The sequence below is a fragment of the Parus major genome, chromosome 14, assembly GCF_001522545.3.
Source record: "Parus major isolate Abel chromosome 14, Parus_major1.1, whole genome shotgun sequence".
In the NCBI taxonomy this organism is placed as follows: domain Eukaryota; kingdom Metazoa; phylum Chordata; class Aves; order Passeriformes; family Paridae; genus Parus; species Parus major.
The window spans coordinates 1,465,236-1,491,010 of record NC_031783.1 but is presented as its reverse complement, the minus strand read 5'-3'; the positions used below and the strand labels follow the sequence as shown (position 1 = coordinate 1,491,010).

The window sequence follows — 25,775 nt, the reverse complement described above, 5'->3', positions numbered from 1 at the left end:
CCATGGCAGGGGGTGGAATGGGCTTTAAGGTCTCTTCCAATCCAAAGCATTCTGTGACTTTGATGATGGGGGTGATGAATCTTTTACACTTTCTGACACTGAGGGGGGGCTTATAAAGCCAGCCTCCTAATTTCTGTTTAAGTGCATAGATGGGTTTGGCACACACTGATCTCTCTCATCTGCTCACTTGGAAGTTGAAACCCAAGGGATAAAGTTTGATTTTGTATTGTCCTGAATTCCAGTGCCACAGCATCTGACATAACCAGTGTGCTCTTCTCATTTCACTGCCTGACCCTCCTGCATGCAGCTGCCAGGGAGAGCTGCAGAGCAGATGACACTGCTGACTTCCATTTGTTCCTTCTCCAGCTACTCCCAGATTCGAAGCATAACTTGTTGATTGTAGAATCCAAAGAACCTTCACACAGTTTGCCTTGTCCTTTGTCCCTCTCTCCCTGCCTCCCACTCCCTGAGAGTGCTCAGGGAGTCCCTGGCAGTCCCTGCTGACTGTGTGTTTGTCCCCACAGCATCGAGCTGCAGACACGGGAGCTGAGCAGCCAGGTACGCTCGGGGGTCTACGCTCACCTGGCCGCCTTCTTCCCCTGCAGCAAGGACACCCTGCTCAAGCGAGCCCGCAGGCTCTACCTCTACGAGCAGGTGAGGGGAGTGGCCAGCACAGGCCTGTGTGTGCCCAGTGGCTGCTGTCCCCAGACAGGCTGTGTCCTCTGGGGGCACTGTCCCAGCTGGATTTTGGTGTCCCAGCCATGTGGAGCTTCAGGGTGTTGTGTGCTCGCTCCAGGGTGGCCGACTGAAGGAGCCTCTGCAGAAGCTGAAGGAAGCCATTGGAAGGGCCATGCCAGAGCAGGTGGCCAAGTACCAGGAGGAATGCCAAGCCCATACTCAGGCCAAGTTTTCCAAGTAAGCTCCTCATCTGCTCATTCCCCATCTGTAGCTTTTCCCAGCAGGCTTCCTGTGGCCTGCTCTCCTGAAGTTTGCCCCTCTTTTTCTTCTGTAGGCTAAATTTTCTGATGGGCATTGACCGGCTTAATTAAGCTGTGTGTGTTCTTTGTGCTGTCTGTGGCCATGGCAGCTACAGCAGCACTGCTGGGACCAGAGCTTGGCTGAAGGGTTTTGTATGTGCAGGTGTGTCCTTAGGAGCGTGGTAGCCTGGGAAAAGTCAGGCTGGGTTAGTCCCATCATCTCTTACAAAATATTGGGAGATTTCTTAACCTTGAGCTCATAGCTCAGCTTGCACCCTAAGCTCTGGCTGATTGCTGATATTGATACCTCTGTCCAGTGCTGTTCAGAGACCTGCAGGACAATCACTTCCACGTTTTCTGTCTCCATTTCAGGATGCTGGAAGAGGAAAAAGACAAAGAGCAGCGAGTTTGTTCTGATGATGATGAGGATGAAGAAAAGGGAGGGAAACGAGTCGCGGGCCCACGGAAGAAATTCCAGTGGAATGATGAAATCAGGTTTGAATAACTCAAGACATTGAGCAAACTCATGACCTCCTCTTTGCAGTTGGCAGTGAAGCATCTTGGTGTCTGTGTCTTGTTTACAGAGCAGTGCTGCTCACCTGTAGGAACAGTCAGCTTGGAGGTTCGTGGCACATGGTGCTGTTTATGGAAGCCATTACTGCATTTATTACATCTCACCTTGAAGCTGATTTCAGGCCCAGGCTAACCCTGAGAGAGGTGCAGAGAAGCCTCTGTGCACAGTCCAAAAGGGAGAGTCAGATCTTTGGGAACAGAAGGGATTCAGCTGAATTGCTGACATCCTGCAGCCCAGACTCTTCACATGCCCAGGTTCTGGTTGTAGAAGCAGTTGAAGCTGTTGCATTTTCTTGCCCCTGGCATTTGGGGGACTGACAGAGAAGGGAGAACAGGGGAGAGTGACAAAGGGTAAAAGGAAAATCAGTCCTGCTCTCTTTTTCTTCTTATTCTGGAACAAATCAGTTTGTGTCGCTGATTCATGTAGGACAGAGCCAGCTTTGCTTCCTGCCTTCTCCTTGCTGCAAGGCTCAGTTCTGTGGTTGTTACTGGTGCCTGTGGCTCTGGCACTGGCTTGCTACCTCAGCTGTTTCAGGAGATTACACTGGCAAGGGGTAACAAGACTTTTCTTCCTGGTGCATCCATGTGTGTGCACACAGAGCAGGAATGTGCCTTTCCCTTCCCCTTTCCTGAGGAGGCAGTGCAGGGTTGTATTAGCAAGAGCCCGGTGTGTCTTGCTGTATTTATCCAGCCTGGATAAAGAGAATGATCTCCAAGTGGGAAAGGTCAATCTGCATAACTGTATCTGAAATCTTCCTGTTCCTCAGGGCTCTGCTTTGCCACTTGGTGAAGATTAAGTTGGATGGTTATATCCTTGACAAGAATAAGGCTCAGTCTCTAGAGGATTACGTGAAGACCTTCCTAGAAGGAGAGGTGAAGCCCCTTTGGCCAAAAGGCTGGATGCAGGCCAGGTGAGCAAGAATCAAGGGATTCCTTGTCCCAAGGGACCTGGGAAGGTCATTTAGTCCTGCCCTTGCTCAGGGAATGGCTGGCTTCAGAGTTAGATCAGAGTGCTCAGGGCCTTGGCATGTGGAATTCTGGAAATTCCCAAGGATGGAGAGTCCCACAGCATCTCTGGGCTCCTGTTCTGGTACTTGATCACTCTCCATGAAATCTTATTCCCCTTATTTCCAATAATTCCCCTTCCTGCACTGAACTGGATATTCCCCGCTTTTGTTTTTTACTGTGCACCTTTGGGAAAGGTCTGGCTCCATCTTGGTCCTGTCCCCACATCTCTTTAGGTAGTGGAAAACTGCCATTAGACTCTTCCTGGGGCTTCTCCTTTTCCAGGCTGAACAAACCCAGTTCTCTCCACCTCTCCTTGGCTGCCATGTGTCCCCATTCCTTGGGGTGTCTCCAGTTTGTTGGCATCTCTCTTGTATTGTGGGGACCCTGGAGCTGGATCTGTGTCCAGATCACTCCCAGGTGCTGAGCAGGGGATAGTTTGCTTTCAGCAGGACACCTCTGCAGCAGTGGCTTCCCTTCAGCTTTCCCCCCAGGACCCCCAGGGGTTTCTTGCAGGGCTGCTGCCCAGGGTTGTTCCATCCCAACTCCAGGACTTGGTGCTGGATTTCATTGAGCTTCACAAAGTTTGTGTTGGTCCTTTTCTCCAGCCTGCTAAGGGCCCTGTGAATGGCAGCCCTGCCCTGCAGCATATTCTTCCCTCTCCCTCTGTCCCTTTTCACCTCACAAATTCCTGATGCAGCCAGGACTGTAAGTGGCAGTGCTGAGTAGCCCTGGTGCCATGTTGATGTCAGACAGGTGCCACTGGCAGGTGGAACTGGCACTGAGGTCAGGCCCATGGACCAGTCTGTGCTTTCTTGGCTCTGTGTTACAGAAGGTCACTTTATAATCACAAAGGATACATTTTTCAGATACTTTGGGAAGTCTTCTTTGGAGTATTCCCAAAAGAAGGCAAAGTAGAAAAGTTTTAGGGGCTTATTAGAGTCAGTAGAATTTGGTGTGGTTTCTGTACCCTCACTGCTCTTTCCTGCTCTTTCCCACTTTCCATCATCCCTGGCCTCAAGCTGGCAGTGGCAGAGAGCCACACAAATGGCAGAGCCCTTCTGCTGGGACTGTCATCATCTTCTGGCCTGCTTGGATTTGCTCAATACTTTTAAAGAAAGGACAACTCTGCAGTCTTCCTTCTGGAATCTTTAAGGTTCCTTCCAACCCAGGCTGTTCCATGATCTGTCTCTTTGCATTTCACAAGCTGGGCAGTGGTGTCTTCTCTGCTGAATTTGCTTTCTGGGTGTTGGGGGATAAAGGAAGATGTAGTAGCAGTTCCTAAGAGCAGTAAGTATGATCCACTTGGAAAAGTCCATGGCTGTTTGATGCAGTTGTATGTGCACAGGAAGCTCAGTGGTTGCAGTGTGGTGGTGCAGGAGCTGAAAGATGGCATTAGGAGGTGGGGGAAGGTTTCTCCTTAGTTAATGAAGATATACCCAGCCTGAGGATCTCAGCTTGCAAGGTTTTAAAAATTTCTTTGACTGAAAGGAAATTAAAATGTTCAGCTCCAAGTTTGATGGTGAAACTGTTGTTGGGCATTTGGGTGTTCACCCAAGACTCAGCATAGGAGGCACTTCCAGTGGAATTAAGTACAGTAATGCCTCAATAAAAATGGATTTCCTGGTTGCTTTGCAATGGCTTAAGGACAATGGTTTCTCCTGCTGGGACTTGGAGTTGAACTTGATCTTTCTAGATCCCATCCACCTCAAGATATTCTCTGACTTGGTGGTTTAAAGACAGCAGGTAGAGTGACAGCCATGGGGAGGGATTGGTGGCTCTAGGAAAACTTAACTATTTTATGGATAAGTCAGCTTGATCCCAGAAGTTTATCAGTAAGAGGAATATGAAGGTGGACAGAGCAGCACTTGCATGGATGAGTCTGTTTCCTTCATTAATGCTAAGAGATAATTCAGAATGTTAGGTTAATGTAAGCTTGCTTTTTAAGAGAAAAATGATGACAAAAGTCTTGTTAATACCAGCCAGGAATCACATTCCATATGCCAGTACTGAAGGGATGTTTATAACTCCTCCCTGACATGTGAGAGAGCAGCTGAGTGGCAGCTGGTTTGGGTCAGAGTGTTTGTGGGAGCCTCTGGTTTACCCTCAGTAGTGCAGGGCTTTGGATGAAGCTGAGTCTATTGGCTGTGCTCAGTCAGTCCTTCCAGAAAGGGCTGTGATGTATAGAGTCACCTCAGCTCTTGGTTGGGGACACAAAGGCAGCACAGACCCTTTTTTCCTTCATTGCTGTGTGAGGGGCACAGGAAGGGAACTTTCTCCCTGGAAGCTGAAGAGCTCTTGCATGATCTCTGGCAGCAGTAAGGCCCTGAGTGATGATCCTGCCTCTCCAGTTGGCTTTTTAAGCCAGCAGAGCTTTTTCCTTAGGCATTGTCCAACCACTGCCTTAATGGCCTTTCCAGTGCCTCCAGGCATTGCTCCCCAGAGAGAGAATTGTGTGGGGCAGCTCAGGATGATCTTCCTGGAAAAGGGCTGAATATCTGTCTCCTCTCTGTGGTTTCAGTTTCACTAAGTGCCCTGCTGTACTGTGCAGCTCTGTGTCCAGTGATCCCAGCTGCTCTACTGGGTCTTGCTGGATATCACTTCTCATTGCTCTCTTCCCTTCTTAGGACACTGTTTAAGGAGAGCAGGCGTGTACACGGACACCTCACATCAGTCCTGTGAGTATCACAGCATTCCTTTGGAGTGAAAACTGGTGATCTCCATTCCCTGGGGCCTGGGGGGATCATGCAGGAGCACCTGAGCTTGCTTGGCTCCCCCCACATAGATCAGCACTGCTTCCTTTGGGGAGGTGTAGGGAGAGCAGCTGTTTGTGTGTGACATCTCCCAACACTTTCCTGAGGTGCTTTAGCCTTCAGTAAGCTCAAAAATAAGAAGTTTAAAGCCAGGTTGCCCCTGGTTCAACAGCCTGGAGTCAGGCCTCTGTGCTGGGCCTGGGAGGCTCAGGGAGGTAAAGTGGAGTGTGATTACTGCAGGCTGTTTACTTGGTCCTTACTGGATCCTGGATTCCCTCTTGTTGCCTGGTTCTAGGAGGGTCACAATCATCTCAGACCAGTGAAGGTGGGTGCACCAGGCTGGTGTTGGCAGCCATCAGAATCCAGCTGGGCAGGGGCTTTAACCCAAAGGGTCTCATGGATCTTGCTGGTGGTTGATAATAGATGAGGACACGGATTTAGGCTAGTGTCAGTTTGGCAGACAGTCCTGTTCTTGGCACTGCATGAGTGAGGGGAAGTGCAATAGGGTGTAGAGTCGTCCTTCCCTCAGCCACACCACCCAGCAGCTCCAGGACATCTTGTACCAGAGATTGCATCTGACCAGATCTATTCTCTGGGAGTCTGGCAGATGTTTTTGCATCCTCAGCTTCTTCTGGGAACCCCAAAGGAAGGTGTAACTTCTGCAGAACAGTCTCTGTGCCAGTTTCTCTCTGGGCATTGCTGTAGGAGGGCAGCAGTGGGGTCCTGCAGCTGATGCAGGATGTGTGTGTGTGAGTTTCACTGCTCTGCTGCCATTCCAAGACTCTGCTCCACTTCCTGATCCTCTCCCTGTGTGGCAGTTGGGGCTTCCAAGAGCAGCAACCAAATGTCATGTGCTTTTGAATCCTAGCAACCTGAGATGCTGCCTCTGTTCCCTGCAAAGATCATCACTACCAGGGGCCAGGTGTGCTCCCTAGCTGGCTCCTTCCCTGGGGCAGTCACTGAGCCATGTTTCTCTTGTCTTCTTCCAAACAGGGCGAAGAAGAAAGTTATAGCTCCTACTAAGGTGAAAGTGAAGGTGAGTTCTGTTTTCTGGTTCTCTTGGTTGGTATGTGCCAAAAGTCAAGTGACTGCCATCCTGAACCCTGTGTTGGAGCTTTGTATGTGTACATCAGCTACTGTGAAATGGCTCTGCTTGGTATTTGGCTTAGAAAAACAACTGGAACAGCAGCTAAAATTGATGGCAGTGGCAGCTGGGAGGGAGGTGGGGGCTCATAGGCACAGAAGATGTGTATCCTGCCTTTTACCCACAAATTGTGAACCTTCCCACCCCTTTCAGCAGTAAACCCTGTCTCTCTTCTGACTGTGTCTTCTCCTGTGATGTTCCAGGACTCTTCCTGCAAGCCAGACAAGAAGCTGTCGGTGTCTGTCCCTTCCCTGCACTCGAGCAGCACCTTGGCCTTGTCCTCAGAGCCCCAGGGAGGAGCTGTAGGCATCAGTGCCCAGACCAGGGAACTCTTGTCCCTTGGGACAGCCCAAGCTGCCAGCAGCACTGCCACTCCTGCCACCTTCAAGGATGACTCTTTGGATGAGGACTTGATTCACAACCCCACCTCTTCCCTGGAAGCCGTGTCCAAGGAACTGGCTGTGCTAAATAGCAGGGCGGCAGGGAGCCCTGACTTTACTCTTCCTGCAGCTCCTAAAGCTCCACCAGAGAAGATTCCAACTCTTGCATCCTCAGAGGAGAAGAGGACATTTCCAAAGCCCAACCCTTCCCCTACATCATCCTCTGGTTCCCTCCAGTCTCCTCTAAACTTCCTAGCTGAGCAGGCCCTGGCATTGGGCCAGTCTTCTCAAGACAAGAAGACAGAGAACTCTAATTACAAAGAGCATTCCTGCCAAGCCTCCCCCAGCAAAATCCTTCCTGACACCCACCAGGCTAAACAGAAGCACCACAGCCTGGTCAGGCCTGGCCACGGGCCCCCGGCCTCGACACCAGTGCCGGGCTCTCAGGTGAAGGTGTTCCACCCTGGTGCTCAGCTCCAGAAAACCTTCACCTCCCCAGCTGCCTTTGTCAAACTGCAGAATCCCAAGTCCTCCACCCCTCTGCCCCAGCGCTCCCTCCTCCAGCAGGTCAAGTCATCAACCAAAGCTCAGAGCTTCCATTCCTCCACATCCCCAAGCAGCACCCAAAACTCCAGCAGCTCCCACAAGAGCCAAGGCTTGTCCTCATCATCTCTCAGCTACGCCGGGAAGCACTCGAGTGGCTCCGGCTCTTCAGGACAATCTTACAAATCGCCTTTCGTCGCTGGGTCCCTCTCCAAGCACGGGGCTTCTTCCAGCAGCTCCTCCTCTGGAGCTTCTGCCAACCAGGGCAGTTCCTCTGGGACTTTGCTGCCCAATGTTCCGGCCCCTTCCCCGGGCTCGGCCTCCAGCCGCCCGGCCTCCGGCTCCTCCGTGAAGAAAACTCCCGTTTCCCAGAAGCTGACCCTGGTGGCACCTCCTGGGGGCTCCAATGGAGATTCCAGTGGGGGCACCCAGGGGGTGGCCAAGTTGCTGACCTCGTCCCTAAAGCCAGCTGTGGTCAGCAGCACCACAGCCTCTACCTCTGTGCCGGTAAGGGGGCAGTGCTGGGAGCTCCTGCCTTCTTCACAGCTGCCCTAAAGAGGGCACTTCAGAAGCAGTTGCTGAAGTTCTTGAATGACTGTCTGGATTTTAGCTGCTTTAGACTAGAAGGTTGTGGCCTTTACCCTGGGTTTGCTCTCCAGAATTCCAGCTTTCATTTTCAGCTTTAATGACCACTAAGCTGAATACTGTGCTGCCTTCCAAAGGGCAATTTTTGCCCAGGCTATGCCATGGTCCTGCCCTGGCTCTGCAAGTTATGGGGACAGTAGGGCTCCCATTTGGATTTAGAGAAAATGCAGTAAGGTAATTTATCACAAGAGGTAAAATTTATTGGTTAAACTAAAAGTATAATGATTAATTTGTTATTAATTAGATCTACAAACTTAGCCTTCTTCAAATTATTCCAGGTAATTTTAGTATTATTGCCACTTTCGGCATGAGTGGCTCATAGAATAAATAACATGGAATCATTCAGGTTTGAAAAGCCCTCTAAGGTCATTGAGTCAGGCCATTCCCCCACCACTGCCAAGGCCACTAAACCATGTCCCAAGTGCCACATCCACACAGCTTTTAAATCCTTCCAGGGGTGGTGACTCCACCACTGCCCTGAGCAGCTGTGCCAGTGCCTGACCACCCCTTCCATGAAGAAATTTTCCCAATATTTGTTAGGATAGAACATTTCAGGGAGAACTTCTGGGTTATCAGTACAGACTTGTGTTACTAAAATATTGTATTACTTACTGGTAAAAGGGGCTTAATTTTTATCTATAGCATAAAAGTAATAGCTCCTAATGTTGCATTTATTTATTGTTGGCTGCTCATCCCTGCCTTCCTTCGTGCCCCATGGAAAGAGCTGGGAAATACAAGGAATGTATTTAAATGGAAAGCATGTACTGCTCAGTTTATGTAGCTTGTCTGTTCCTGAGACAGAGAGCTGGGAACCACTCCCCAGCGGTGCCTGTATCCATGAGGGAGATCCTGAATAACATCCCGGGGTGCCTTGGGTGTCAGGCCTCAGTGCCTGGAGTTGCCAGCAGTGTGTGCTGCCATGAGCAGCATATCCCTGGAACTCACAGGCAGTGTGGAAACTTTGCCTAATGGAGGCACAATTCCAGAGCAAGGGAAGCATGGAGGCAAATCCAGTGTGGCCACATTCAGAAGAGCTGGCTTGCCAATGTCCATCTGCAGGACCCTCTTGGGCCCTGGCTGGGAGGGTGCTTTTTCCAAGGGGGAACTCTTGAGCATTCCATGTTTTGCAGATCTGTAAGTATGATGCTGTGCCTTGGTTCTCCCTCTCCTGACTGACCTTTTCCATTGCTTTGCAGAAAGGAACTAGTGGAGCTGTGCTGCTAACGAGTTCTTCCTCCTTAAGTGTACTGGCTCCATCCTACAAGTCCAACAACCCAAAGCTGCCAGCTGCCCTGAGCTCCACCCCATTAGGTATTATCTCTCCTATTCATTCTTTCCCTCTCCATGTCATCTCCTTCAGTTCCGACTCCTCCCCAAAAGCAGGAGTTTCCAAGGATGCAATAGTTACGGGACCTGCTCCGGGAACTTTCCACCACGGCCTCGGGCACAGTGAGTATCCTGCTGGTCACCTGTGTGTCACTTGTGCCTGTGCTGTCACCTGGAACATCTGCTGGGCTGGCCCATTGCACACCAGCCCATCTCTCTGGCTGTTGCTTCATGCTGTGGTCCCTGCTTTTGTATCTCCAGCAGTTGCATTTGGAGAACCTTGGGCACATCCCTAGAGCTTGCCCAGAAGTGCCAGTAACTGGAACCCAACTTCTGCTAACTGCTGCAGCTCCTCTGCTCATTTCTGTCTTGGATGTGTATTTGTTCCTTTTTTTCCCTCTCCTCTCTTTGTTTTTCTCTCTAGGTCTTCTGGCTGGTTTGCACTCCAGCCCCCACCATGCAGCGCCACTCCCACACTCTGCCCTGTCCACTCATTTACCACAGAGTTTGCCAGGTAACTTGTCAGATGCTCGTGTTTTCCTTCTGCCTCCTGAGTCTCCCTCTATCTCAGCAGATCCCTCCTCCAGGGCTGGAGCCAAAGGGGTTGTCCATGTTTTCCAGCTGTGTGGTTGTCACTAAAGCCTCTCTGAGGTACAGAGTGAGGGGCTGGGAGCAACCTGGTCTGGTGCAAGGTGTGCCTGCCCATGGCAGGGGGTGGAGCAGGATGGGCTTTAAGGTCCCTTCCAACCCAAACCATTCCATGATTAGGAAGAAATTCTTGGCTGTGAGGGTGGGGAGGCCCTGGCACAGCTTGTCCAGAAAAGCTGTGGCTGCCCCTGGATCCCTGAAAGGATCCCTGAAAGGCCAGGTTGGACAGGGCTTGGAGCAGCCTGGGATAGTGGAAGATGTCCCTGCTCATGGCAGGGGGTGGAATGGGATTGGCTTTAAGGTCCCTTCCAGTCAAACCATTCTGGGCATCTGTGATTTCTGAAATGATGAGTTCTCAGTGCTTACAGCAAGTGTTGGTTCCTGGAGATACTTGGAATTACCCTACCAGGATGAAAGTGGTGCCTCTTTGTGCACAGCCTGCCAGGACTGCCCTGGAATGAATATTCCAGCTCTGTGGAGTTTTGTTCCTGGTGACCTACAAAAAATGTGTCAGACCAGACTGTCTTGTGTCTATGCAGTGAGTTAATTGCCAGCATCTCCTTCATGACAAGTTTGTAGTGTAAATGCAGATTGCTCCACTTGCTGCTCACACCATGAGGATTTGGCAGTTAAGCCTGTTCCTGCCCCAGTTTGATGCCTGCAGAAGTGATGCATAAAACAAGAGTTTTCCAGAGAAGGAGAGAAGTAAGGAAAATTGAAATTCAGTGCCAGCAGATTGTGTTTGGCTGCTTCAGGGAGCTGCCCTGGTGACTCCTATTTCTGCTTTCTCAGGTGTGTTCTTTAGCACTTTATCAGTGCCATTATCTTAGTACCTGCTCCTGTTGGGATGGTCTTCCTGGGCTAAGTGAGCCTGATTTAGGAGTGATTTAGCCTGATTTAGCCTGGTCCTGTGGCTGTGTGCATGGATAACCATGTAGCCTCCTGGAGGAGTCATGGAATAAAACACCCTTGACTGCTGAGCACGGTGCTTGTTTGCTGAAGAAGGAAGAGTGTGTTGTGCACTCATGAAAATGTAAAGAATTGGTTGGGTTTGCTTCCTTTCCTGGAGTTTGAGGTGGGTTGTGCCTTGCTGGTGTGGTAGAGCTGGATAGGTCCTTGCAGTGATCACTGGTGTGACAGACCCTTCCTTCCTGTTTGTAAATCACTCCCTGGAATGAGATCAGGGATTGTACCTTGAACATGGCTTGTGGAATATATTCACTGAGGAGCAGCTCCTTGTCCCTTTAGTTGAGGGAATTCAGTGATCACCTCACCATTGTTCACAGGGCTTATAACAGAGAGTTTTTTTGATGGATTCTTCAGCAGGATGTAGGGCCGGAAGACAAAGGACCACTGGGAATAAGTGAAGGAAAACTAACTATGGATATAGCTTCAGCAAGGACCTGCTTTCTCACTTGGTGTTTTCACTTAAAGATTGGAGAAGGAGCCTGGTGCTGCCATCTCTTGGAACATTCCCAGTTCTGGTGTTCTGTAGAACACAGTAGATATTTAAGTGACCCCCATAACCTTAAAATGAATTCCTGTGTTTTGTGGCACAAGCTGTGTTTGGCTGTGCCAACATCTGCCCACAGCTGCATTACTGTGTCTGAATGCTGCAAGGTGTGTGGGAGGTTGCTGCAAATGCAAGGGAATGTTGATGCCTTAAATAAAAGTGCTTTTACATCCATCTTCACCCAAAAGCCTGTGAGCAAAGAGCATCCAGTGCTTGCCTGTGTGTGGTCAGTGCTGCTGTTGCTGGTGGAGGTGCCTTGTGCTGGGGCTGGTTCTGTGCTTGTGGGATGTGCTGGGCTGAGCTCTTGCATGCAAGGAGTTGTTCTTGGCCTGGAGGAGAAGCTGTTGCTGCACTGCTGGGTGCCACTGCTGCTTAGCTGCACATCTCAGTATTCCAATTTGTTCATCACAGTCTGAAGTAGTTTTAATTGCTCCTGGAAAACTTATGTTTCCTTGAACTTCCTTCCTTTTTCTCTCTTCTGTGTATTTTCTCTTTTCCTCATCTTTTTCCACATCCATTCCTTTCTGTTCCATTAGTGGTGAGATTCCTATGGATCCTGCTGCTATCAGTGGGCACCTAAAGCCTTCATTTAAAAAGCACCTAATTAAATAATATAAAAATAATTAATAAAGCACCTAAAGCCCTACCTGAAAGGTGTTTGTAGGTGAGGGGCTGGCCTCTTCTCCCACACAACCAGTGACAGGACAAGAGGAAACAGCCTGAAGCTGTGCCAGGGGAAGTTTTGTTGGACATCGGGAGGAGTTTCTACATGGAAATGGTCATCAGACACTGGCAGGGGCTGCCCAGAGAGGTTTGGAGTCTCCATCCCTGGAGGTGTCCAAGACCTGGACGTGGCACTCGGTGCTCTGGGCTGGGGACAAGCTGGGGATGGGTCACAGGTTGGACTCCACGGTCTTGGAGGTCTTTTCCAACCTCAGTGATTCTGTGATTACAATGGCAAAAATGTACAACAGGTTACTTCCACCCACCTGTAGGTGCAAGGCAACCACACCATGTGTTTTGAGATTCCTGGAGGGGGAGATATGGCAGGGTGGATTTAGAGAAGGGCACAGGCCAAGGAGTTCCCTGGCAGCTGGAATTGTGCCGTGGTGCTTCTGCTGAGAGCCCACAGGGGACCCTCAGTGCTTCCTTTGTCCCTTGCTCAGAGGCTGGGCTGCTCCCAGTGCAGAGACGTCCCCAGGCACATCCTCTTCTTCCTGATTCCTTGGTGCTGGGAAGGAAGAGTAGGTCTTTCCCTCTGTGCAGAGGCCTGGCTGTCCCAGCTGCCCACCCTCCACGGGCTGGTGCTGAACCCCCTTCCCAGCTGGTTTTGTTTTCTTTCAGATGCTTCTCAGCTTCACGGCAAAGGGTCCAATGCACAGCAGCGCAAGTTGTGACGCCTGCAAGGAGGGGAGCTCCAGCACCCATAGGATAAAATCCAGAGGAACAGGTCATGGACTTTGGATACCAGCTGTGTCTTTTGATTTCTTTTTGGTTTTTTTCTATTTCTTTTTTTTTATGACAACTGGAGAGACTGAACTGCAACAAGGAACTCATTGGGGGGTCTGCTCAGAGGCTTTCAGAGCTGAGCCCCACACAGGGGGCCACCTTGAGCCGTGCCCCGATGAGAGGAGCCTTTTGTAGCACTGTTTTATTGCTGCTGCCCTTCCTGCATTCCCTGGCACTGGCAGGAGCTGGAACTGGCAGGGAGGCTCAGGTGGTCCTGCAGTGGATTCCCACCCACCTGTGTCTGTAGCTGCCAAGTACCTCCAAGTCCAGTTACCTCCTTGGTCTCCCCGTGGAGGGTATGAAAGGTGCTTCTTTCTTCTGCTTTGGATTTACTTGGATAATTCTAGCACTGCCAGTGCTTTCTTGAAGACATTTGAGTAACTTTCCAATTGTACTATAAAACTGTGCTACACTTAATTGGAGGATTTAACATTTCCTGTGTGGTGAATCTGAGGAACCACCTGATGTTCCCCTCTGGAGGAGACAGAAGACTCTTTAAAAGACATTTTTAGATTCAATCATCGACTTTCAAAATTCTACTTCTTTTGAGTTTTTGGACTTTTTTCCCCTCCAAAGGGATGCTTTTTTTCCTGCTCAGTTTTATCCTCATTGCCATTGAATGCATTGGATTGAATGGGACACTTCTTAGCATGTCACATGGATCGGAAGACATAATTCCAGTGCCTTTTATGGTGGAGCAAGAATGGACTAGTGACACACATTTCAGCCCTATTTTGTGTGCTCCTCAACCCTTTTTTAATCATTCTGTATTTAAAATGTACTCTGGTTTATTTAATAGAGCTTTTTATGGTTGCACATCAGAAAGAAAAAAAAAAGGAAAAAAAAAAAGCTGCACTGTCTGGACTTCAGTGGTGACCTGGTGACTGAGCACAGTCCCAAATCCAGCAGGAGCACTAGTTCTCATCCCAGTATGTGCAGGTGGGTTCCAGGCCCTCCCCTAAAGCCATTCTTTCCTAGGGTTGTGAGTTAGGATCAATTTGGTGGGCAGAGGGAATGAGCCAGATGAACCAAGGTCCCATGTCAAATGAATTCCAGAGAAAACCACTGCTCTCCTCAATGGTACCTGCACCAGGATCATGTGCTCAGCACAGCTGCAGGAACAGGGACCATCTACAATTGGGGGGTGTCTTTTCTTGTTTGTTTTTTCTTAATTTTAGACCTAAATACTCTCCCTGTGCACCTCCTTTCAGGCTAAGGGCAGGCTGAGGCTCCACCTGAGCTTTCTGAGGTTTGGTTTCCTGCTCTGCCCAGTCTGTCTTCTCTCAGGCCCCCACAGCCACGTCCCAGTTGTGCAGTGATAGTGCTGATCCACATAGAATTTACTGGTATTCCCAGGAAAAGCTTGTAGCTTCCTCCTTGAGCTTTGGGAAAGGATGCTGAGTCCAGGATACCAGCAAATGTCTGCTTTAGTTTCCTCTGTTTTTTTGTTAAGATCTGGGAAAGACTGTTTTCAATTTGAACTGATGCATAACTGCCCAAGAATCAGTGAGTTGATTGTATTTCACATTAATGGATACAGCTCAGATTTCAAGCCTGTTTACAGAAAATACCTAGGTTGTAGCAAAAGAGCCAAAGAGAACTCGTGTGGGTAAAACGAAGCACAGCATTTCTTGGTGGACTCTGAGCAGCGGATGTCGCGTGGTTCCTGTTGAAGGCCTCGTCCTGAGGGGTGCTTGGCACCTTCACCTTCCCCTGGGAGCTGAAAGGTTGGGACACCTGGCAGGATAGGGGCTCTCAGCGAGTGACTCGAGGTACTGGTTCTCCTCCCTCTCTTTGCTTTCACTTGAATGCTTCTGCTGGGAAGCCCCGGTGTGCGCGGCCAGAGCAGAATGCCCTCCTTCTAGGAATTTAGCGAAGCCTCTTGCCTCAGGGAAATGTTTATGTGGTGGAAATTCTGTGGGATATTTTTTCTTTACATGCTATAATGAATGAGTGAGTGGTGTGGAGCAGAGTGGCAGCAAGGCAGGCCCACGCAGAGCAGCTGATGGGGAGCCAGGCTGGCACCTCTGCCTCGGGGAGGCAACTTGCAGCGCTTCCAGGATGGAATGGGGAGGGATGGGCTCCCATGGCACTTACCTGGGGATGGCAGTTCCTTTTGGGTGTAAGAGCTGCAGTTTACTATTCTATTTTTTTTTATGTGTGTTGGCACTGTCTTGCTGAAGATGGTGAGGGTGGTATGAAAACTGTTAATCTTGTACAGAACAACTCAATAAATTGTTTCAAACTTTCCAAAACGCTTTTTTCCCCCCATCTCCTTACCTCTAGTTTCCTGACTTTGTTTCTGAGAATTTCTCTTGCAGCTAGAGTGCTCATCTGTGAGTGAGTAATGAATTATTGACTCTTTTAAAGTCTCCTACATGGTGAGTGAATGGCAGATGTGTTACAGCTCTTGCAGGGGTAAGGATGTTTCTTCTCAGTCCCTGTGCTCCTGCTGGTGCTTGAAGTTGGCATCTGTTGGAAGGGACACGTGGGGCTCAGACCCCCAGGGCACCAGTGTGTTCCTCCCTGATCCCTTCACTGACAAAGGTAAAACAGTGGTGTTCATCCCCAGAGCCACGAGGGATGAGCAGGGAGTGCTGATGACTGCATTTGTGGACAGCAGAGCTCCCTGGGGTTTGGGTATTAGCTGAAATTTGGGGAAAAGGAAGTGAATGGTACCATCCCACTGTAATCCTCTGTTCTCCCACACCTTGCAGTCAGTCCCATTCTTCAGTGCAGTTCACTCCCATCTAATGCTGCCAATTAGTTCCTGCTCAAACGCTGCTCCAGCAATTTCCCTCTTTGAAAAGAGCCAACAGCTAAAATGAATAATCCTAGTGGTTTAATTCTGGCTCCTAAATGGCAACTTCTTGTATTGCCAAAGATGAGGAGGCTGCCATAATTAATAAAGACCAAACACCTTCTGATTGGAACCACTGCATTTTTATTTTGTACTATAAATAGAATTCCCCTCTATTCCCCATTCCCTTACACAAGTAAATGAAACATGTAGCTGCATGTAACTCCATCCAGGAAAACACCAGCACTAACAGCTTTTAACCACAAGGGAAGGAGCTGTCTGTGGGAGGCCCTCTGCATTGGGTTCCCTTGCATGCTGTGCACAGCCCCTTGTGTCTGGTGGTTCTGCCATCTCTTCATGTCCTTTTCCTTGACCTCTGGGGTGTGTGAATGCCTCTCCTGGGTCAGTGGCTGGTGCCACCAAAGTAGACCTTCACTCTTCTCCAGCAGCACAGGCACAGAGGTGAACAAATGGCGGTGGTGGGTCTTGATGTGGTGATTCTGAACTGAAACCTTGGCTTGCACAGAGCTGGTTTTCTCAGAGGACGAGCCCATCATTGAGTCAGGTGTCCACGGTGGGACTGTCTGGCTTACCAACATGCAGTTGATGTAACCAGCTCCTGAGGTCACCTCAGAGTCACCTGGACCTTCAGTCTTCTCTCCCGACACGGCTTCATACGTGACTATGTGAGCAGGAGCTGAGGAAACTGCAGGTTCTGCTGAGTCTTCAGACTTGAGGCACTTCACTGTCCTAAGGCTTTCTCTTGTTTTCTGGTAGGAAGAGGGGAAGAAGGTTTGGCAGATGTTTTCCACTACTGGTGGTGTTTTCTGCAGTGTGTGACAGCAAGCGGTGTGGCTGCATAGCATGGCCGGGGCAGAGGCTGTAGCAGTTTGGAAGACGCGAAGGAGGGTGAGGCTTTGCAGTGATCTGGATGTCTGCAAGGTGCTGCAGCTCCGACTGGCTGCTCTTGAAGTGAAGTTTCTAAAGTGGAGCGAGCGCTGTGTAATTGCTTCCGGACACCAAGACTGCCAGCTCCTGGATAGACATCTCCTTGTTGAGGTAACTGTCGTACTGGGCCGCGGTGAGCCTCCCGCTCTTCAGGGCGTCCTCGATGGAGAACTCCCTGCCAGACTTCCTGTCCAGGATCACAGATGATTCCCCGTTCGGACCCTTTATTGAGATCTCCTCCCAGTCACATTCCTGGCTCTTCAGCTTGACAAACAGGCTCCATTCAATGAGGCCAAACACGTGAGCTTCCTCTGGAGACATCTCTTTCCCTGTGTCGGGGTCAATGACCACGATGGAGCGCCTCAGGTGGTTCTCCCTTTGCTCCCTCTTGATAGCCACCGTCTTCAGGCGATTCTGGAGTTGCTCAATCTCTGCATCTTTTTCTCTGGATAACTGCTTCAGATCCTCTAACTCTCTTTCCAAAGCTTGGAACCTGGAGTCCAGGTTTATTCCACTGTCCACGTGGGTCATGTTTCTCAAATCCTGAGCTTCTGTTGCGGTGAGTTCAATCTCTGACTGCAGTCTCCTTGTTTCCATCAGCAGGTTCTGTTTCTCGAGGTGGAGCTTGTGGTTTTCCTCCCTTAACAAGTCTAGCTCCTTTGATGACTTGGAGTTGTTGAATTCCACCTCGGACAGCCTGGTTTCCAGGCGGTTGATATCTGCATCCAGCTCCCTCTTGCGCCTACTTTCTTCCTCCAGGTTGCTCTTCAGCTTTTGAATCTCATACTCCGTGTCTCCTTTGTCCACTTGGACACTCTCTGAAAAGACCACTTTCTCCTTGACCTCCATCTTCTCCAAAGAAAGGAGCTTCTTTCTCAGGGCTTCTAGTTCGGTTTGCAGGACTTGTCTGCGGTGCTTCTCTTCTTCTAACTCCAGCTTGAGGAGGGAATGCTCCTTCTCCTGCTGGGGATCTTGTTGAAGGATCACTTTCTGTTTCACAGTCACTCGTTCTGTCGTTTCTCTTTCCTGTTCTTCCAGCTCGTTCAGCCGGATCCTGAGCCTCTGCACCTCCAGCTCGGCCTCCCTGCGGGCCTGTCTCTCCTTCTCCAGCTCCTCCAGCTGCCGCTCCAGCTCGGAGCGTCTTCTCTGCAGCTTGCGCAGCTCCTCACGGAGGCCATCGATCTGCTTCAGCTCGCTCTCGATGCTCTGGGAGAAGGAGTTCACCTCAGCTTTTAAGGCAGGATCCTGCTCATACTTCACTACTTCCTGCTGGACCACTTTCTCCTTCACCTGAGAAAGTTCTTCCTCCTTCTGTCTTACTTTTTCTTCTTGGAGAAGCCGCTCCCTCTCCAGGTCAATGTGCTTCATCTGTTCGTCTGCCAGCTGCACTCGCAGCGACTCTACCTCCTCTCTAGTCTTGGGGTCCTCCCGAAACTGGAGGATTTCTTGAACAACTTCCTTCATTTGCACTTGAGGTTTGGTGTCTTTCAAAGCTTGTATCTCTTGTTTCAGCTGGTAGATCTCCAGGTCAGCTCTTTCGATAGCTCCGGTCCTCTCTATGATTTCCTCCCGGAGCCGCTGTAACTCCTTTTCGGTTTCTGGATCATTCTTGTACTTAATGACCTCCTTAATGACTTCTTTGACTTCTACCAGGGGCCCTCTGTTCTTCAGAGCAGCCAGCTCATTCTGGCAGCTCTTCAGCTGTTCGTCCCCACCGCGGTACCTCCTCTCCTGCTCTACCAGCTCCAAGCGGAGGTTGGCAACTTCGTTCTCAGCCTTGGGGTCTGGGCGCACAATCTCACGCACTTTCTCCTGAACAACCACCTTGGAGTTCTCCTCCTCCAGCAGCTGGATCTTCCTGAGCAGCTCAGCCTTTTCCCTCTCATTGGAACGGCCCTTGGACTTCTCATCCTCGTACTGGCGCCGGAGCTCGTTCACCTCTCTCTCAATGACCAGATCTTTCTCCACCTTCAGCACCTCTTTGACGGTGATTTTGCCCTCGGCAATGGCCCGTTCCTTCTCCAGACGCTTGAGCTTTTCCTGGAGGAAGCTGAGCTCTTCCTCGTGCTTCTGCCGAAGGGCACTCTCCCTCTCCTTGGTCTCCTGCAACATCCGGAATTCCATCTCCAGCTGGGGATCGTTCTGCAGCTTCAGCACTTCCTTCTCTGTCACCTTCTCCTGCTCTTTGTTTTTCTCGCTGGACAGCACAGCAATTTGTTGGCGTAAGAGGATAACTTCACTCTCCCTGGTCCCTTCCTGCCTCCTGAGCTCTTCCAGTTCCTCTTTGAGCTTGAGGATTTCAGCAGCTTGAGCTTTGTCTTGTTCAATCCTCAGCACCTCTTTCACTATGTACTCCTGCCCTCCTTCCCTCTTCTCGTGCTCCAGAACACGCAGACGGACTTTAAGAGCCTCCAGCTCATCCTGGAGCACCTGGTTCTTGCGCTGCTCCTCTGCCAGGTTTTGCTGCAGTCTGTGGAAGCTCTCCTCCAGCTGGGGGTCAGGCACCTTCTTCACCAGTTCTTTCTTCACCACAGTTTCTTGGGGCTTCTGGTTTTGCAGGTGGACAATGTTGTTCTGAATGGCTTCAATCTCTGCCTCGAGCTGTTGCCGACGCTGAGTCTCATCTTCAAGCTCTTTCTTCAACTTCCAGACTTCTTCCACAGGCCTTACAGACTTTTTGGTCTGGGCAAAGTCTTGTGTCACCTGAATCTCTGGCTGCTGTTGTTGGAAAAAGGATCAAAAAAAATCAGTCCAAAAAATCCAGTTAATTTTAACACTTTCGGTGCTTATCATCACAGAATCATTGAGGTTGGAAAAAACCTCCAAGATCATCAAGTCCAACCTGTGATCCATCCCCACCTTGCCACCAGCCCAGAGCACAGAGTGCCATGTCCAGTCATTCCTTGGACATCTCCAGGAATGGTGGAACACATCCACCACCTCCCTGGGCAGCCCCTGCCAATGCCTGACCACCCTTTCTGTGAAGAAATTTCTCCTGATGTTTAACCTGACCCTCCCCTGGCCCAGCCTGAGGCCGTTCCCTCTCCTCCTGTCCCTGTTCCCTGGGAGCAGAGCCCAACTCCCCCGGCTGTCCCCTCCTGTCAGGGAGTTGTGCAGAGCCAGAAGGGCCCCCTGAGCCTCCTTTTCTCCAGGCTGAGCCCCTTTCCCAGCTCCCTCAGCTGCTGCTGCTGCTCCAGCCCCTTCCCAGCTCTGTTCCCTTCCCTGGACCTTCCAGCCCCTCAATGTCCTTCCTGTCATGAGGTGCCCAGAACTGGACACAGGACTGGAGGTGTCCCAGCAGTGCCAGCACAGAGGGACAATCCCTGCCCTGGTCCTGCTGGCCACACCATTGCTGACCCAGGCCAGGATATCGGTGCCTCCAACAGAGCAACAGAAGGGAGCTGAGCTGTGGCAAACTCTGAACTGGGTGCATCTGCAAACAGACTTCTCTGTGGGTTCCCAGCCTGAGAGATCACTTCTGCAATGCCTGCTGCTGTCAGAACAAAGCTTTCAGCCACAAGGGATACTAATTCTGCAGAATGGCAAAACAAGAGGGTTAAATATTATTTGGAGCTTCCTAGGATGAGTGGGAAATGGGACTGGGGGTTGGTCTGTCTGATTTGAGTGCTGATTAGTGATTTAAGGGGACAGGACAGCAGTTAGACTTGTTCCCAGTTCAGCCTGCATTGGCAGAGCCCCACATGCGCCCTTCACACGTGTCCTTGGCTCCCACACGTGTGTCACCTTGCTCCTGTGATCACTCACCTGCCGCAGGAGGCTCTGGGCAAACTCCAGGTTCTGCAGCCTCTGCTTGTTCACAGCATTCACTTCTGTGTATTTGGCTGCCAGAACAGCTTCCTGCAGAGCAAAAACGTGTTGGGAAGAGCTTGAGAAGACCAGAAACAGCAGGCCCTAAAGAGGCAGCTCTGGGTGCTCCTCTAAAATCCTGCAGCAGTGATCTGCCAGGTTTTGGGAGAGGTCACATGATACACTCATGGTCAAACTGTGATTTTTCTACTCTAGCAAAAACAGGTGCAGTAAGAAACAGGTGAGGAAGCTGAGGAAGAGCCAGGTTTGAGGAAGAACATCTGCTTGCCTCTATAGGCAGGATGAGTCTGAAGCAGGTAGCAAACAGATCCTGCATAAGTAAGTAGCTTGTGGCTTCATTTCACTGTAAGTATTTCTATCTTTGGTGGTAAAATGTCTCTGAAAGTCTAGAGAATGGAAAAATGTCCAGGTTTTTGGCTTTTCTCTTCCTTTTTCCCTTCCAAAAGTGTTAAATCCAGCATTTTCTCTCCCTCATTCTGGCCAGCCCGGTTCAAAAAAATGATGAAAAATCCCTTCCTCCAGATTCCCTTCCCTTCCCTGTGGTCCCCTGTGGGACCAAGGTCCCCACAGTAAATGTGGGTGTTTGCAAACCTCCAGTGGTCCTGTGAGCTGCCCTCTCCTCTGGCCCCACTTGCTTACCTCCTCCTTCACCTTGGCAGCCGGGGACTGCAGCCTGGGTTTTTTGCTCGTGTAGCCATTGCGGCCGTTCTCCAGGTCCAGGATGGACCGCAGCTTCTCAGCTTCCAACTCGTAGTCCTGAGGAGGACATTCCCAGGAGAAATGTGAAATTACTCTGTCCCCTTCATGCACAGGCTCCTCCTAAGCTGCCCTGGCTTTAACAACTTCACCCCTTGACCTGTTTTTTGGGAAGGTCACAAAACCCCACCCTCTGCTGTGGAGCCGGGCTGGGAGAGCTGGGGGTGCTCACCTGGAGAGGAGAAGGCTCCAGGGACACCTCAGAGCCCCTTCCAGGGCCTAAAGGGGCTCCANCTGCAGCCCCTCAGTGTTGTGAGTAGCCCAGAACTGATCCCAGGACTCTGGAGCTGAGTTTCAGGACCTGTTCCTGTCTGCCCCGTGTGCTGTCACTTCAGTGCAGCAGAACAAACCAAACCCCAGCTCTGGGCTTGTTCTTCCCTACCTCAAACCTGCCCCAGGCTGCAGGAGCCTTGTGGCACCCAACAGCTCCAGGAAAGTTCACACTTCCCTGGGAAGTTCTGGTATGAGCATGGTTTACACTGATGCTTTTCTTTTTATAGCAGCTGCATCATCAGGATGGTACTTGGAGGTCTGTGCCCATCTCTGTGCCTGCTGCCTGCCTGACACCTCCTGCATCAGCAGCAGTGAGCCCAGTGGCCATTCCTGGGCAGAGGAGACAAGGAAGGGGTCGCTGGGAGTCGTGGTTGCAATAATTCCAAGGATGATTCTCATCCTGCGTTCAATAACTGCAGCTGGAGGGTGCAGGGTGCACCAGGAGATGGGATGTGGGTGGCTGGGTCCTGCTCCAGTGGTAGAAGCAGCTCCTCAAAATCCACTTTGGGGTTTTTTCCAACCTTCATCATCCCACAGAAAGGAGTGCAAAAGTCAGGTGGAATCAGTGGTTTGGAGTGGGTGAGTGAAACGTGCTGCACGTGTTTGCGTGTCTCCAGGTGATGGTTGCTCAGAGCTGGCATCTCCTGCATCCTGGCAGAGCTTGTGGCCACCAAGGAGCCTTCCTCACCTCCCACCCATGGACTGGAGGCCACCTGAGCTTGGAGGATGTGAGAGGTTCATTATCCAGGTGGGAGCTTGGGATGCTTCATGGTGAGGGCTGAGCTGGGGATGAGCTGGAAGCTCTTGCTGGCTCCTCTCCTGGTGCCCCATCTCAGTCTCAGTGACTCCAGCAAGTCCAAGGATGGATCTTCACAGTTTCAGTGGATCTGCAGCATGGATGGGAAAACCATCCTAAAACCCAGAAGAAGTCTGAGGTTTTTCTAGTTCTAGTTTTGACTGGAACCTCTAAACTGTAGGGAGCAAATAAACCTAAGCCAGGCTTTGATCCATGGCTGTGGTTCAGGCTGCCGACCTGGAGAGCAGAACTGAGCCTGGAGCCTCAGCCCAGCCTTTGTGCTCACTTTGCATCAGCAAAACTGATCTCAGGTGCTGGAAGCAGCGAGTGCAACAGCCCAGCCCTGACCCTTTCCCTCAGGTGCCAGCTTTGCCCAGCCAGTTTGGGATGAGGATGATGTGTCCAGGCAAGTGTGAGCCCCTTGTCCCCTTCACTCTGCTCCTCTCTCAGGTTGGAGCCACAGGCTCTCCTCATCCCTGGTATCACCTGTGCCCTGCCAGCCCCTTCCCAGGCTGGGGGTGCTGCCCTGGACACCCTTCCCCAGCTCCTGCCCTCAGTGGCTGCAAGAGCCCAGGGCCAGGGCAGAGCCACCCTCCAGCCCCGTGGGGCTGTGACATCCCTTCTCAGGGGGCTGGGGGAAAGAGGGGGCAGAGAACCAGAGAATGGCAATTCCCTGTGTTGGAGGGGATGGTTTTCCCATGATTCAGAAACTGAATAGTCCTGTCCCAGAAACTGCTGCTTCCATGTGCAGTGTTTGGATGACCAGGGCAAAAAAATGCTCAGAGCAAGCAAGGACATGCTTGGATGTGCTGTGGGCATGGCTCGGCTCTCCTGACACACCAGAGAAGCTGTTTGCTCTCTCCACCTCTGTGGTTTATGTGAGAGTCACAGCTGAGGCTGTGGGACAGGGAACTCTCATAAAAACTCCCAAGGGAGCTGCAGCTCAAAACTGCAGCGTGGGGGAGCTGCTCCTGTGCCCCCCATCCTGCCCTGGGCACGGAGCTCGGTGTGTGCTCCACTCACCCCACTGCTGCTGGAAATGCAGGGGTAACAACTGTGCAGGAATAAACAGAGAAATAAGAGAGAATGGCAACCTCTCATGTTAGATCTCTCTTATTTGTGTATTTATTTCTCTGTACTTGTTACTTTGGTGCCACTTCATCAACCAGCTTGGACATCACTGATGTGAGAACATCAGACTTGTTAACCTGTGCCCTCCACAGCTGGGTCTGTGTGGATAAACCAGAGGAGGAGCACAGCCCCTGCATCCAGCTGGATGTCAAACAGGGACAGCTGAAGCCTGGCTGAAATCTCCATGCCAGGGGATGGAAGAGTTTGGCTTCCCTGTGCCTTTCATCTGCTGCAAGGGTGAAGATGCTAGAGTGCCAGGAAAAGGAAGAATGGCTTCCCAGTGCCAGAGGGCAGGGATGGATGGGATATTGGGAAGGAATTGTTCCCTGGCAGGGTGGGCAGGCCCTGGCACAGGGTGCCCAGAGAAGCTGTGGCTGTCCCTGGATCCCTGGAAGTGTCCAAGGCCAGGCTGGATGGGGCTTGGAGCAGCCTGGGATAGTGGAAGGTGTCCCTGCCATGGAAGGGGTGGAATGGGATGAGCTTTAGGGTCTCTTCTAACCCAAATACTCTGTTTCTCTGTTCTTTCACAGGCAGAATTTCAGTCCTTACCTTCACTGCCTGCTGGTACTGCTGAGCTGTGGCAGAGACCTTCTGCACCTCCTGTTCCTTACTTGCAATGTCACTGAGCAGTGCCTGGGCACACAGAGGTACAGGTCAGAGGGAACACAACATCCAAATGCAACCCTCAGCCTTTTTGGGAGTTACCATTAAAATCACAACCCTGAGAATTCCAACCTCCTTGAGCAGCCTTGTTATGTGTAAACAAAGCACAGGAGGACAGTGGGACCTTAGAGCACAAGAATAAATCTAAGAAATATTTCTATTTTTCTGTTTGATGTTCAGGAGCTATCTAAGCTCTGTTTCTTTCAGTATTGCTCCCTCTCCTCTCCCTGTGGAGCCCAGGGTGCTCTGGGAATTACCGCTTGGCTCTTCAGCTTCATCTCCACTTGCTGGATGTTGTCAGTCTCCTGGGGCTCGTAGTTGGGGATGTTGCACAGGAACTGGTTCACCTTGTCGTAGTTGGTGCGGTAGTTGGAGTAGGCACTTTTTGCTTTCTGCAGGGTCTGCGTTCTGTGGGGAAAATCAGCTCAGCTTCGGTCCTGTCACATTTCCTGTGCCTGCTGCAGACACCTCTTAACCCATCCCACTTCCCCTGCTCCCTGAAGACATGGATTTGAGCCAGAGTTGTTCTATTGGCACCTCTGTTGCAAGAGAATTTAATCCTTGTTTTCCCAGCTCTACCCAGCCAGCACTTGCCAGCAACCTCTCCCTCTTCCTCCTCAGACCTCCCTGGAAGCCTTTCTGCACCTCCTCCTTCCCAGGATAGTGTTGTGCCTCCTCCAATTCCAGCGTGGTTCCAACTCCACAGCAAATATCCCAGCTCTCGTGCCCTGGAGCCTCACCTGTGGTCGATCTGCTTGCTGAGGTTGTTGAAACGCTGGTTGAGCTTGTAGAGCTCTGCCTCCTGGCGCTCGATGTCAGGGCAGTGCTCCTGGAACTTGCTGGCCAGGGTGTTGGAGCATGTCTTGGTCCTCTGCAGGTTCTGCTCGGCTTCACTGAGCAGGAACTTCTTGGACTGGAGCTCAGTGCCCATAGCCTGGGGGAAAAGCAGGAAAGGGGGATTCTCTGGGGTTCACACAAGCCAGGCTCTTGTCACTGTTGTCACCCACATAAACTGCACTGGAGCTGCATGGCTGAGCTGCAGCAGTGCCACCAGTTGTGGAAAAAAACAAGTTCAAGGTTTACATGGAAAGCAGAAGCCCCTGGTAAACCTGACCAGGAGAAAAGCTACCTCTTACTCCCTCCTCGACCTGCTGACCTTTAAAAGTAACTGTGCAATGTGCAAAATAGCTGCTGCCCCTCATGCAAGGCTCAGGTCCTGTTCTTGCCAGTGCAGCAACTGTGGAAGGAGCAGTGAAAGCTCTTCCATGTTAGTCTGAACTTGGGATTTCATGGAAAAGCTGAAGGAACACAGAAAATTCTGGCCTAGCCAGTTCTTGGTCTTTCTACAGCAGAAGAATTGCCAGTTTGGGTAGTTTTTCCAAGCAGTAACTGTTGTCAAAGCCTTGCCAGGCTCATCTTTCCAGTATCAGGCCACTGTTTTGCTTTTCCCAGACCATTTTATCCTTCATTTCTCCAAAAATCACAGAAGGTTTTAGTTTGGAAAAAGCTTAAAGCTCATCTCATTCCACCCCTGCCATGGCAGGGACACCTTCCACTATCCCAG

General features: G+C 50.9%; 2 protein-coding genes across 12 annotated transcripts in view; one reads left to right on the top strand and one right to left on the bottom strand.

The window, feature by feature from the left end:
- The window catches only part of UBN1 (ubinuclein 1), a 35,362-nt gene extending 10,991 nt beyond the window's left edge, over positions 1–24,371 (top strand). For 3 of the 11 annotated variants that reach the window (XM_015642556.2, XM_015642559.3, XM_015642555.3), the window contains 8 exons: positions 525–654; positions 797–915; positions 1,350–1,472; positions 2,318–2,461; positions 5,183–5,233; positions 6,302–6,344; positions 6,656–7,882; positions 9,217–9,860. In XM_015642556.2, the coding sequence (XP_015498042.1) occupies positions 525–654; positions 797–915; positions 1,350–1,472; positions 2,318–2,461; positions 5,183–5,233; positions 6,302–6,344; positions 6,656–7,882; positions 9,217–9,642 (2,263 nt within the window). In that variant the 3' untranslated portion in view covers positions 9,643–9,860. Of the gene's footprint in view, positions 1–524; positions 655–796; positions 916–1,349; positions 1,473–2,317; positions 2,462–5,182; positions 5,234–6,301; positions 6,345–6,655; positions 7,883–9,216; positions 9,861–12,851; positions 15,296–20,787; positions 21,233–24,078 lie in introns of those variants that run through there. The other 8 variants (XR_004499384.1, XR_004499385.1, XM_033517820.1 and 5 more) reach the window with 8 other exon arrangements.
- PPL (periplakin) overlaps positions 15,938–25,775 on the bottom strand; it is a 29,298-nt gene continuing 19,460 nt past the window's right edge. The window contains exons 17-22 of the mRNA XM_015642554.2: positions 24,952–25,145; positions 24,469–24,619; positions 24,098–24,181; positions 21,232–21,348; positions 20,530–20,622; positions 15,938–19,482 (exon numbers count right to left, since the gene is read on the bottom strand). Coding sequence (XP_015498040.1) covers positions 16,798–19,482; positions 20,530–20,622; positions 21,232–21,348; positions 24,098–24,181; positions 24,469–24,619; positions 24,952–25,145 — 3,324 coding nt within the window. The 3' untranslated portion in view covers positions 15,938–16,797. The remainder of the gene's footprint in view (positions 19,483–20,529; positions 20,623–21,231; positions 21,349–24,097; positions 24,182–24,468; positions 24,620–24,951; positions 25,146–25,775) is intronic.